General features: G+C 42.0%; 1 protein-coding gene across 1 annotated transcript in view; it reads right to left on the bottom strand.

Annotated features, from left to right (window-relative positions):
* Nucleotides 1-4551, bottom strand: part of NSF (N-ethylmaleimide sensitive factor, vesicle fusing ATPase) — a 159093-nt gene extending 154542 nt beyond the window's left edge. The window contains 1 exon segment of the mRNA XM_032615290.1: nucleotides 4473-4551. Within this exon segment, the coding sequence (XP_032471181.1) occupies nucleotides 4473-4484 (12 nt within the window). The 5' untranslated portion in view covers nucleotides 4485-4551.
* Nucleotides 4552-13623: the final 9072 nt, after the last annotated feature.

The raw sequence follows: 13623 nt of genomic DNA on the forward strand, positions 1-13623 counted from the left end.
TTCAATTTTATTTTCTAAAATGTATTGCATTTGAACATACTTTATAAAATCTCCACTAGAGTGATACACAAAAGCAATAACTACTGCATACAAGATTGCAGAGAGCTGATATGTTCCGGACAGTAAAACTCTGATTTAGGAAATGGGACTACAAAACATTTTATATTATTTGTTTTGACTTGTGGTACTGCCCGTGAGCTGTCCCCCATCTAGGACTTGTGTTCCAATCTGAAGGTTGGTTATTTGGTAAATATGTCATTCACCCATAAAAATGTTATAAATGGTTAGGTTTCTGGTCTAGGTTACAAAAACTTTTTCAATATACTGATACTAAATATACTAGCCTGACCTAGACAAACAGCCAGATTAGGTAAAACTTACCTCTAACATCCTTCTAAACCCCTTTCAACAGCTAAGAGAGTTCCCTCTCTTAGATTCCTATTTAACATCATCTTACTCCTATTTCTTAAAACAAATTACCTCCACTAGATGTAAGAATTTATGAAGAAAACAATCCCTTGGTTTTATTTTCATTAATGTATGTGTATTTTCAGAAAGGGACTGCTAAATTTCCAGTAAGTGAGATTTCTGGCAATTTTAAAAGAGAGAGTACAAAAAAGTTCAGGCACTGTGGAAAGCCTATCTTCTTCTCTTTCCTTTTTCTTCAGGAGTGGGGTGACAGTGGTAGTCTAAGGGGTCTGGAAAGCAACACCAAACAGAGAAGCTTTACTAAGGAGCTTCTCCCTGCCTAGAGTCAGCTCTCCTCAGCTATTAAGGCTACATTTCAGATTCTTTCCTCTGCTTCTGATTCCCTGATTCCAGAGCAAATGCAGCACGAGAGTTCTGAAAGACGGTGTGAAGGCCTAGGGCAGTGGCAGCCATCTGTACGTGGAGGTCTTTTATAAATAAGTCTATAGTCAATGTAAGTAATAAAAACTATAACTTTAGAATCTGATTTATTACTAGCAAAAATTTAAAACAGCTGAGAAAAACCTATTACGTAATTGAATCTTTTGAAAGGCCAAAAGGAACCAGATACGTTTAAATTAATTGATCGTGTTATAAAATGTATCCAACTTGTCATTCCATATTTTTCTCTTATAATAAATACACTAAAACAATAATGACAAAAATTATTTTCTTTTAGGTTCTTTAGTTTTGAGATTAGGGGCTTCAAAGTATTTTAGGGATTAACCAATTTCTGATGACCTAGATGCTATATTGAATAACATCACACAGTTTATTCTTCAGTTTCCCAGATGGACTAAATATGATGCTTTCTTTTTTGGTCAGGAAAAGCAAAGGCCAAGATACACAGGTTACTAATGCTATCATCAGCAACACTGATACAAATCTTCAATTACAGAGTGAACATAAATACCATTTACAAGATGATGTCAGAATGCCAAAATTAACTAAACCAATCAAAAGCAGTAAAAACTCAAAATAGCTTTTCTCCCATAAAAAGAGAATTACAACAAGGCTGACTGTATTTGTTAAACATGGATAGGTAGTTGTTAGACAATTATGGCTATAGGAAGAAAAGATAAAACCACTCAAGATGGGCCGAAGGTGCTTAAATTTTCCGAAAGATAGAAGGTAGTTTTTGAAAATTAAACTTTGACAGCAGGCTCTAATAAGTTCTAGGTAAGGTAAATCTACTCTTCTTTATACCCTTGCAACTAAGTTGATAAATTGACCTGAATTCAAATGCTAACCCTGCTTCTTGCTGGCTGTGAACCTGGCAAGTTACTAAGTCCCTCTCTCTGAGTAAAACAAAGTTAATACTACCTATCTTGCAGGGTGGTTTTGTCATGATTAAATGAGATACATTTGTAGCTAAGCAATGGTACCCAAAGCACTAACCCTAGGCCCCAGGCAGGTGCAAAGCACTGATGATAGTAAGTAAAAAACTAATATGGTCTCTGCTTTCTTGGAAAGCAAAGTCTAGTGGTAGAGGCAATCACACTAATAAATTTTAAATGACAGACATAAATATCTAAGGAAAGGAATTCAGTTCTTCAAGAGCATATTAACAAAGGATCCTGACTTAGTGGGGGATCAGAACAGGCCTCCCTTGAGGAGCTGAGTGATCTATGAGTAAGAGGTAAATGGCTGGGAGCAGAACATCACAAAGAAAGGAAACGCACATGCAAAGACCCTGTGGTAAGAGGTTCAAGGAACTGAAAGGCATAACCTGAGCATAGAGAGTAAGGCAGTGAGTAGAGATGCAGGAGCAGAACCACAAAGGGCCTTCAAGGCCCAGTTAAGGATTTAGTCTTCTCCCAAAAGTAATGAGCTGCTACTGAGGGAGGGGTTTAAGTAGCAATGGGCACGGGAGGGAATAATCAATGTGGTGAATGGCATAAGGAGGCCACTTGGGAGCTTCCCAAAGTAGTCCAGGCCAGAAATGATAGTAGTTTGGGAAAAGGGGGTGGAAATGAAGTTGTAAAGAGGTTGACAGATTGGAGAGACTTTTAGGATGTTAAAATGACAGAACCCATGTGAGTAGTCCAGTGGGTGTTTTGGATACAGTTTAAAGCAGTAATGCCCAACCCAGATTCTTTGGCCCTAATAATTAATAATACCCTTTTCTGAGGGGGGAAACAGAACTCAGTGATGAATTTTCCTTGAGGGCAGAGGATATGGTAAGAGACAGAAGTATAAAGAATGACCCACTCCCCCCCTCCTCAGGTTTCCAGCTTATTATAAGTGGAATGCATTGTGATGCCATTCACTGAAATAAGAAACCCTGTAAAAATACTAATTAGGTGGGCTAAGACCATGGGTTTGAATTTGAACAAGTTGAGTTTGAGGCGCCTTGATTTTAAATAGTCAGTTTGACATACTGATCTGAAACTTAAATGATAGGTCTGCACTGGGAGTAAGATACTGAGAATCGTTGGCATCTAGATAGTAGTTGAAGCTGAGCTTAGAAGTGATTGCCTGGGGAGAAAACAGAGTGAGGAGACAGCCTTGAGGAATATCTGCACTGAATAACAGAGTAGAGGAGGGTGAGTCTGCAAAAGAGCAGTCTGACTAAAAACAGGAGGGAGGCTGAAGCCAAGGGAAGAGCATTTTCCATGAAGGAGGCAACGGTCAACAATGTCCAACGCTGTTGAGATATCAAGTAAGACAAGGAATGAAAAATGTCAGTTAAGTTTAGGGGCACGTTTCAGTGGGATGATAGGGCCAGAAATCAGGCTGCAGTGGGTTGAGGCGTGAGTAGGTGACAAGCAAATGGGAGACAAATAAATGGAGACAAGATTTCTAGCTGTAAAGTGGGAAGAGAAAAGGTGACAGCTGTGGGAGTGGAGGGAGGGTTTACGATGGGAGAAGCCTGAGTTTGTTAAGAGGGAGCAGGTGAATATAGAGTAATGGGGCTCCTTAGAAGCGGGGGGAAAGAGAATGTGAAGCACAGTTGGAGTAGCTGTAGATAAAAGGAGAGGTTGCGGGGAAAAGAAGAGAAAGAGGCCTAATTATATGACCTTTAAGGTCTCTTCTCACTCTAGAATCTCCCGACTTAACAATTTCCTTTAGGGAGAACATTTGCGTGTATGCATAATCTATGCAAATTTATTCAAATATTCCAGTAGAAATAAATCAGTCAAGCACATCCTTATCCCCTAATGACGCAGTTAACGTCCCCAGGTTTATGACCAGTGTAATCTCTGGGCAGGATCCATCCCTCTGAGAGGTTTTTGCTCAACGCACACTGCAGTACACCCCAGAACAGGCCTTATCTCCCCTCGCCAAACCCATACTACCCCGCGATCTCAGAGGCTAAAGGAGGAAGTAAAATTTAAAACCCTGAAACTACAACATATCCTGCAGCATTCGAAACGTCTGTCATTCATGAAAGGAAAACGCGACACTCCAAATCCATCCCCACTCCAAGCTCAAGGCATTTCTGCCTGAGCCGGCAGTGACACGTCCCCCAGATGGCCGGGGTTCAACACTAAAAGTCATTTGCACCCTCTCCTCCTTTCTCAAGACCTTTTATTGTGAAGAACCAGAAATGGGTTCCTTCTGGTCCCTGTCACAGCCCTCGCCCCAATGCAGCGGACGGATCCCCCGCAGTTTTTCCAGAGGCGGCACCTAATAAGCCCTCGCAAGAGAGTGCGGAGAAACCCCTAGAGCCCTCAGACCGGCCTGGGACGGCCACGAGCCTGCCGCTAGCTTGAGAAGAGAGGGGGACAAGCCCCAAGGGATGTAAAGGGAGGATTAAGGGAGACCTAGGAGACCCGGGTAGCGAGGTGGTCTCCTCCCTCGAGCTTCTAACGGGGACGGAGTTTCTGAGGAGGGCTAATCCCCTGCCACCGCTCCCTCTTCCCAGCTTCTCTGGCCTTCCACCCCCCTCCACCGCCCCGTTTGCTCAGGCTCATTCCCCTGCCCTGGGGCTGTCTGGACCTCCAGTTGCCCGTGAGCCAGGCACCCCCGCCTCGAACCGCGGCTCCGCGAACTGTACTCACCCGGCCCGCCATCTTCGCGGACACGTCCGGCTCCGCCGCTGCAGCTCGGCGCTCTGCAGAGCCCGCCCCCGCCGCGCGCGCGCTCGCTGCCCGCTCTCGCGCAGGCGCGCAGCCGTCTAGACGCCGCGCACGCGCCCCGCCGCCCCCGCCCTGCAGTGCACGCGCGGACTCGACGGCAGCGCGGGGCGGGCGGGGCGGTGGCGCCATTTTGAACGCGAGCTTCCGGGGCGGAGGGGCTTCTGGGTCTTTTACGTAATTGTCTGCTGCCGGCTTTGCCCAGGGCTCCTTTTGCGAATCTCATCACAACTGGCCGTTTGCGCCGGACTTTATAGGAAGTATAGGACGTTGATGCTTTTAATCACTGAGCCCCTGCTTATCTCTGCCCTTTAATGGCCTTTTAACTTTATGCTTCCAGACTCAGTTAAGTGTGAAAATGTACGTAAGAGCACCCAGCGCGGTTACTGGCCTTCGCCCCTGGGAAGATCAGTAATGTGTAGTTGGTTCTGAATTCAAATTCCGCGTGAATTCAGGCTTTTGTTTGTAGGCGGACGTGTTTCCTAGCTCCTGAAAGTGATGGGCCTTGGCATTTATATTTAGCTTATGTGTAGCCTGGAAAACTCAGGTTAAGATTTACTTCAGGGGCTTCCCTGGTGGCGTAGTGGTTGGGAGTCCGCCTGCCGATGCAGGGGATGCGGGTTCGTGCCCCGGTCCGGGAGAATCCCACATGCCGCGGAGCGGCTTAGACCCGTGAGCCATGGCCGCTGGGTCTGCGTGTCTGGAGCCGGAGTCTGTGCTCCGCAGCGGGAGGGGCCGCAGCGGTGAGAGGCCCGTGTACCGCAAAAAAAAAAGATTTTCCTCAAATGTGTAAGTGAATTGTGACTGTTTGTATATCTTTTATATTAGTTTATTATTAAATATATTTATTAATAAAGGTAATTTGTGTCTAACAACTTTTGTCAGTTCCCAGTGTTCATTTCAGACAATATATACACGGTGGAATTTGAATAAACTGTGCCCTAAATTCGGCCTTTTTTTTTTTGACCTTGATGTTTCCTTTCTACCATACCATTTCCTCAGAATAGATAATAATAACAGCTCTCTACAAGAGGAGAGGTTCTCCCAAATAGGGTCTCTGATGATCTTATTGCTTCTACTATCTTATATTTCTCTTTATATTTACACAAGACAATAAAAAATGATCAGACGTGTTACCTTTTCAACAGTTAATTAGAAAAAAAATAGTTTTTTCCAATATGAGCAAAGGAAAGAAAGAATTAGAAGAGCTGGGCAGGCTTTAGCGATTTAAAATGGAAAACTAATAACAATAAGTGACCTGAAGATGGGCAGGGGGACAGAAGAAAAAGGTCAGGTAAGTTTCGTAAACTCTCACACTGTACCTGAGAACCAGAGTGTGCTGTTGGACAAATCAGATGTTAACTAAATCATCGATGGATCAGAGAGTTTATCAGGAAGGACAGGGAACTAGTTGAACTCTGATCTATTAACTTGGAAAAGCTATAAAAATAATTTAAATAGATTGGGGAGTTGGAAGATTCTCATCCTTTTCTTTTCTCTGCCACTAACTCCCCACCTCCCTTCACCTCTCTGAGCCCCAGTTTCCTTACTTGGAAAGTGAGAGGTGTAATTTGATGAGCTTAACAGGTTGTCTTACATTTTTTGATACTTTGAATCTATAAATCAAGAGATTTTGCCCAAATAATTACCAGATCCAGAAGATGACATTGGCTCTCAGTACAATGATCTGACGTTATTTTCAAGGCCAGAGAATAAGCAAACGTATTTACCACTGCTTTGTTGTCTTGTTTTGCTAGGTAAACTAGATTGCAGGTGAAAATGTCTTCAGTCTCTACACCAAGGAGGAGTGTTTATCATGTAGGAAAGACAGGTTTGCTGAATGCTGCAGAGGTTCCACTGTGTCAGCTTACAAGCATATCTCTGCACGATAAGGGACTCTTTGTATCCTCTCACAAGTGGTATAAATTCATTAGAATCATGTACACAACCCTCTGCAGGGTCTACCAAAGAAATCATAAGCAGACATGAGCTCCTGCCCTTGGGGTGCTTAGCAACCAGCTGGAGGGGAAACATTACCCCAGGTTGTCACATGCCTGTGCGTCCCATCTGTGCCTTGCTCTAATATTCAAGGTTGTCTTAGAAAGAGAGTGGAACTGATTCTGCGTCACCTTCTGAGCAATCCTTGCAGTTATGGTTGATAGATAATAAATATTTTTGCTGCCCCAAATTCATTCCCCTTTTTTTCTGGTCACAGCTACCCTGGTTCATGCAGCCTTGAAAGCATAGTCAGACCATGCACCCTGCCGTCCCCTGGCCTAGGAGGGAGCACAGAATCCAGGCTCAGTCAATCAGATGCTCTCTCTCCCAAGCAACTACAATCTGGACCATCCTGAGGAAGAAAGACAGAAAATAGCAAGAGCTGATTTACCCCAATGGTGATATTCTGAAAAGACCATCCACTAATTATCTAGACCTGGAATTAACTGATTTCTGTCTTTGGCAAAATCTGGTTGTCTCTCTTTGTCTTGATTTCTGTGACTTAATCAGTCTTTCCTTTCCTCAAAAAACAAAAAGCAAAACTAAACGAAACTCCTTCAGTTTGTCATTGATCCCTGAAATCCTTAATATACTTTCCTCTCATGGTGATGAGAAAATAGGTAAGGCAGCTTACAATGATTTAAATTTAACCTAAAGTGCAAACGTCTAAGGTCATTTTCTAAGGTCTGGAGGGATTTTTCGGGGTAGAGGAGTTTGGTGAGGTGAGACTAGGGATAGACTAAGAGAGGAAAAGGGGACTAGGTACCTGAAAGGTGAGGAGAGAAGATGACGACATGATGGAATGGAGATAACAGTGCCCAGGATAAAGAACAGTGAGGCACGTGGGGAGAGGGGTAAGGGTTTGACCAAGGTCAGCTCTTGCTGATTACAGCTACTCTGTGACCCATTGTGATGGTTAATTTTATGTATTAACTTGGCTGGGCCCCAGTGCCCAGATACTTGGTCAAATGTTATTCTGGATGTTTCCATGAGGGTATTTTGGGACGAGATTTACATTTAAATCAATGGACTTTGAGGAAAGCAGATTGCTCTCCATGAGGCCTCATCTAATCCACTAAAGGCCTGAATTGAACAAAAGGCTCATCTCCCCAGAGCAAGAGAGAATTCTCCAGCAGACTGCCTTTGGACTTGGACTGTAGCTCTTTCCTGAATCTCCAGCTTGCCAGCGTCCTCCATCAGATTTTTGGACTTGCCAAGCCTCCACAATCACATGAGTCAATTTCTTAAAATAAATTTCTCTATATATACACATCCTGTTGGTTCTGTTTCTCTGGAGAACCCTGACTAATACACTATGTTTCCTGTCAGTGACAAGGAAGTGATTCCAGACTTTTATGTAGTGAAACTTGGTATCACCTGTTGCTCCCTGTTAGGTAACGGGCATCTATAGGTGGAGGCCCAATTCAAAGTCTTGGAAACCCCATGGATATAATTCTATTGATATGTTCAAATTACGTCCAGTTAAACATCACTTAACAAGTGCTCCATTAGAATGGGGCTGAGTAACTTTGGGACATTCTGGTTGTAACAGTGATGCTTAACTAGGGGGAAGTAGATTTCTTCTGTGTTTTGAGGAGTGAGAGCAATAGTAAGCTACATAAAAGTGAACTGATTCACTGTTATCCAGTTTATTTAACAAAGCAATGTGATGTTTTGCTGATTTCCACAGTAGTCAAAGGAAAACTAGTCTGTGGAAGCCTAGGGTTAAACAAATGGCACTGGGGATAGAAAGGAGTTTTAATCACTCCAAGGTGTAGGTTTCAAAGATCTTCCAACAGGACTGCATGCAGGAGTTTCAGGGAACAGCACTGTGCATTGAATTCACCACTGCATTGTGACTGTCAGAGGGTATCCTCCAGGGGGTGTGTGTGTGTGTGTGTGTGTGTGTGTGTGACAAGGACCTGCACTGACCCCTTGCAGAAGATATCCCTGTGAAGCAGACAAAGGTGGTCTTAATAAATCCTTTGATACCCTCCTCCTCTTTCCCAAGTTCTTTCAGCATTAATAACCTAATATATTACTCTTTCCAGGAGTGTAGGCAATTTAAGAGACTATTGCTGGGGAGCAATAAAAAAACGAATCTCTAAGGGCAAAATTTCAGAGACTGGGACATCTCTATGTGGACAGCGATCCTTATTCTTGCCCTTCCAATCATAACCCACAGGTCCGCCACCCATGTCCTCAGCCCAGGCTTTCAGAGAGCCCTGTTGAAAACTTGATATTATGGCCCCATCATAGCCAGTTTTAGGAAGATGCAGCTGCCATCTGTTTGTTTTCTGTCAGAGAAAACTAGTTCCCAAAAGGATGGATAAGGCTAGAGAACAGAGCAAAATGGAGAAAGAATATAGGGTTTTATTTAAAAGAAGGAAGACCAGCTGATGCAATGCAGCCTTTTAGCTGCAGTCAGGTATTTTATTGTTGGGTTATTTATTTATTTATTTATTTTGATGAGTATGCCTTTTCTCTTTGGAGGATCAAGGACAAACACCTATAGTCACAAAAATCAATTCATTCTGGAAAGTCTCAGTGGGCAGAAGAGATGATAGCCTCCTACGTGGAAAGGAATGAATGTTGCTATGGAAACCAGCTGATCCTTTAGTGCAAGCCCCAATGCACTTGCCAGGCTGCATAACCCTGCATAATACACGTCGTGGGTCCAGAGAGCTGCCTGCAACTCTTTGAAAAAGAATCATTCAGATACTGGTCTGATGAGCTTTTATGCATCTTGAGAGAAGGAAGTCACAGTCTCCTGGGAGTGGTTGAGTTGCCTAGAACTTCAAGACACCAGAGGCCCACAAACCACATTGGGGGTGACTATATTTTCTCCAGAGGACTCCTGAGAAAAAGTGAAGGGTGTCTTAAGGTTTCTCCTAAGGGCAAATTTACTGGAGAGGTTTGTTTCTAGGGCAAGGAGTATGTACAGCAGGACTTTCCAAGGGAGGGAAAATACATCTCTCCAGCAGGAGCATGACCAGAATAGAAGGATAAGTTTAGTGATACTTGAGGGGAGGTGGTCCCGGTATACTGTGTTGCATTTAAACTCTCTAAACTTAAATGTATTCATGTGAGAACTGGATGAGGTAATTATCATACAGTACCTAATACATTAAGCACCTGACCCAGCAATTATAAGGCAAATACTAACTACCACTACCAAGAGTGCTAAAACTAATACTAATAACACTATTAACCAATTTTAAAGTCGAACTCAGAGTCAGGGAGCTATCTCCAAATAATATGCTTCTCAGGATGAAATTATCTCTCTGCTTCTCCCAAGAGCACTTTGTACTTTCCATGTTGCACAAATAACATTATATTGATGAGAAGTGTTTTCTATTAAGAAAAAAAAAACCCACTCAATCAATATCACCATAAGCAATTTGTATTTATAGAGTTGCCAGAGTTTGAGCTTGTTAAATTTCCCCTGAGTACCAATCATGATTTCTATTATTCTATTACACTTCCTTCATAATTATCAAAATTTTGTATTTTTTAAAAAATAAGTTGTTTTGCCTTATAAAGTTAGTACAACATTTTCTCACAATCACTTAAAAAAAAAAATCACAACCTCAACTCCTGAATACAATCACTAGTAAGTTAGGTCTCTTTTCCTTCTAGCCTCCTCCCATGCACGCCCCATGGATATTCTTTTTTTTTTTTTTTGGCCAAACCAGCGGCATGCGAGATCTCAGTTCCCTAACCAGGGACTGAACCCGGGCCCCTGGCAGTGAAAGCATGAATCCTAACCACTAGACCACCAGGGAACTACCCCCATGCATGTTCTTATTAAAAAAATAAGCTCTTCCTCAGCTAACAATGTGGTTATGTCCCTATAAACCATCATAAGTTGAAAATATCGTCATGTCGAAAATGCATTTAACACACCTTACCTACCTAGGCTGAGCCTAGCCTATTTTAAATACACTCAGAACACTTACGTTAGCCTACATTTGGGCAAAATCATCTGACACGAAGCCTATTTTGAACTAAGGTGTTGAATATCTCATGTAATTTATCGGATACTGTACTGGAAGTGGAAAACAGAATGATTGTAAGGGTACAGAATGATTTTAAGTATATCAGTTGTTTACCATTGTGAATGTGTGCATGACCCACAGACCTTGTGGGAGCTGTGTGGCTTCGTGTTAGATGATTTTGCCCAAATGTATGACATATCACTGGCCCAGAAAAAGATCAAAATCCAAAATTTGAACTATGGTTTCTACTGAATGTGTACTGCTTCCCCACCATTGTAAAGTCGAAAAATCATAAGTCAAAACTGTAAGTTGGGGGACTTCCCTGCTGGTGCAGTGGTTAAGAATTCGCCTGCCAATGCAGGGGACACGGGTTCGATCCCTGGTCCGGGAAGATCCCACATGCTGCGGAACAACTAAGTCCGTGCACCACAACTGCAGAGCCTGCACTCTAGAGCCCGCGAGCCACAACTACTGAAGCCCGCGCGCCTAGAGCCCGTGCTCCGGAACAAGAGAAGCCACCGCAATAAGAAGCTCGCGCACCATAACGAAGAGTAGCCCCTGCTTGCAGCAACTGGAGAAAGCCCGCGCGCAGCAACAAAGACCCAACGCAGCCATAAATAAATAAATGGACCCTATTTTTTTTTAAATTGTAAGTTGGGGACCATCTGTTTATATATATGAAATATATATGCATGTATGAAACATATATATGTATGTACCTACATAGTTGTAGTCCTTTAGCAATTGAGTGCCATATGGACTGGGACTTTGTTTTATTCACAGGCTTGATGCAGCTCATGTGAAAATAATGCATATTCTCAGGCAGTGAAGGTTGGAGACAAAAAGCTCTATTGTTATCAGCCTAAACATTGCTTCTGTAGGTACAATGGTAGGTAAAAAAAAAAATCTTATCTTTGCTGTTTCACCTTTTTTTCAGGTTATGATGACTCCATTCGAGCAAACAAACTTCATAGTTGCTGGCAAACTTCTTTACATCTTTTCTTGCAAGTCATCAGGACATAAATAGATCATAGTACAGGAAATAAAAATACTAGTAAACATTTGGGGAAAAATAAACCAAGTAATCAAAGAATTGAAAATTAAACCAACATAAGATACTTTTTTTTTTTTGGTTATCAAGTTAGTAAACAAAACAAAAACACTAAAAACCCTCTTTTTAAAAAGAGCTTACCTAATGATGAAGTAAGTAAATTTGGCTTTCACTTGGTTGATGGGAATGGAAATTTTTATAATATACTCAGAAAATAGTTTGGCACGTAATATGTATCAAGAACCTTAACAATTTTAATGTTTTGACTGAGTGATTGAACTTTTGGAATTCTTTTTTTTTAATTAGCAAGGAATGCAGGAAGGGAAAAAACTGTTAGCTGCAGTATAATTCATAAGAGAAAAAAAATTTTTTAATCTAAATATTGAACTATGATGAAATACAAATTTGTACTCTAAAGCAAGTCAAGGAAAATTTAAACTTATTTTCTCAGGAATTCCCTGGCGGTCCAGCAGTTAGGACTCCGAGCTTTCACTGCCGAGGGCCCAGTTGATCCCTGGTTGAGGAACTGAGATCCCACAACCTGCGTGGCGCGGCCAAAAAAAATTTTCTTTTTCTCTGCCCTTGGGCCTCCTCTCTCCCCTCTACTAGGGATTGTGTATCTGCGTTACACATTCACCAAACCTCCTTATCAGCAGAAATACCTGCTCAACCATAAGTAGCAACATTCTCCTAGCATCACCAAGACAACTCCCCTCTCTGCTTAATTTTATAAGGGGCCACCGTGACCCATGACCCACTACTCGCTTTGTCCATGTAGATCTGGATTCTGTAAACTGTCAATAATATGTCATTTAGGGACTTCTCTGGTGGCGCAGTGGTTAAGAATCCACCTGCCAATGCAGGGGACACGGGTTCGATCCCTGGTCCGGGAAGATCCCAAATGCCTCGGAGCAACTAAGCCCTGGCGCCACAGCTACTGAGCTTGTGCTCTAGAGGCCGCAAGCCACAACTACTGAGCCTTCGTGCTGCAACTACTGAAGCCCGTGTGCCTAGAGCCCACGTTCAGCAGCAAGAGAAGCCACCGCAATGAGAAGCCCGGGCACCGCAACAAAGGGTAGCCCCCAATCCCTGCAACTAGAGAAAGGCTGCACGCAGCAACAAAGACCTAATGCAGCCAAAAATAAATAAATTAAATAAATAAATTTATTTTTAAAACCTATAAAAAATAATACGTCATTTAATGTACAGCCCCCTCTGTCTCAAAAAATTTATATAACTGTGCTTTGACCTTTAATGGGCAGAACAGTTCTTGAAGCTTTCTGAGGAGCTGTTCCTGGGTTATGATCCTTAATTTGGCTTTAATAAAATTGTCCATGTCTTTCTTAGATCAACCGATTAATTTTTTTCTTCGACAACTACATGAAAATGATTAAATAAATCAGTATATCCATATGATGGAATATCACACAGCTATCAAAAACGTTTGTAAGAAAAATGTTAAACGATCTGGAAAATGCTCAAATTAAAATATTAAGTGAAAAAGACAAAATTCTACACATTCATAATCTGAACTATGTAAAAATTTCATGGAAAAATGACTGGAAAGGAATAAACCAAAATGGTAGCAGTGATTGCCTCTGGATGATAGGATGATGGGCAATTTTTTTCCTCCTCCTCCTCTTTTTCCTCTCTCTCTCTGGTGGGAAGTGTCTTTTTTTTTCCATTATATTTTTTAAAATGACTTTTTTTATAGTTAGGAAAAAATATTATAATTTTAAAGGAGTCATGTAGAAAAACCTCTCATATGTACTTATATTTACCCTCATATATACAGTCATTGTGATCAGGAAAGCATTTGATTAAAAAGATTAAGGTGTCAGACAGACCTAGGCTTAAAACTCTGCCCGGTTACTTAATTTTCCCCTTTGTAAAATGGGAATAATAGTAGATTCCAACTAACGGGGCTTTGTGGTCACGCAGGTTAAGTCCTTAACATATTTCCTGGCACATACCACGTTCAATAGGTGTTAGTTTCTCTGTTTATGTACCATTAGGAACAGTTATGTAC

Source organism: Phocoena sinus, chromosome 20, assembly GCF_008692025.1.
Source record: "Phocoena sinus isolate mPhoSin1 chromosome 20, mPhoSin1.pri, whole genome shotgun sequence".
Classification (NCBI taxonomy): Eukaryota; Metazoa; Chordata; class Mammalia; order Artiodactyla; family Phocoenidae; genus Phocoena; species Phocoena sinus.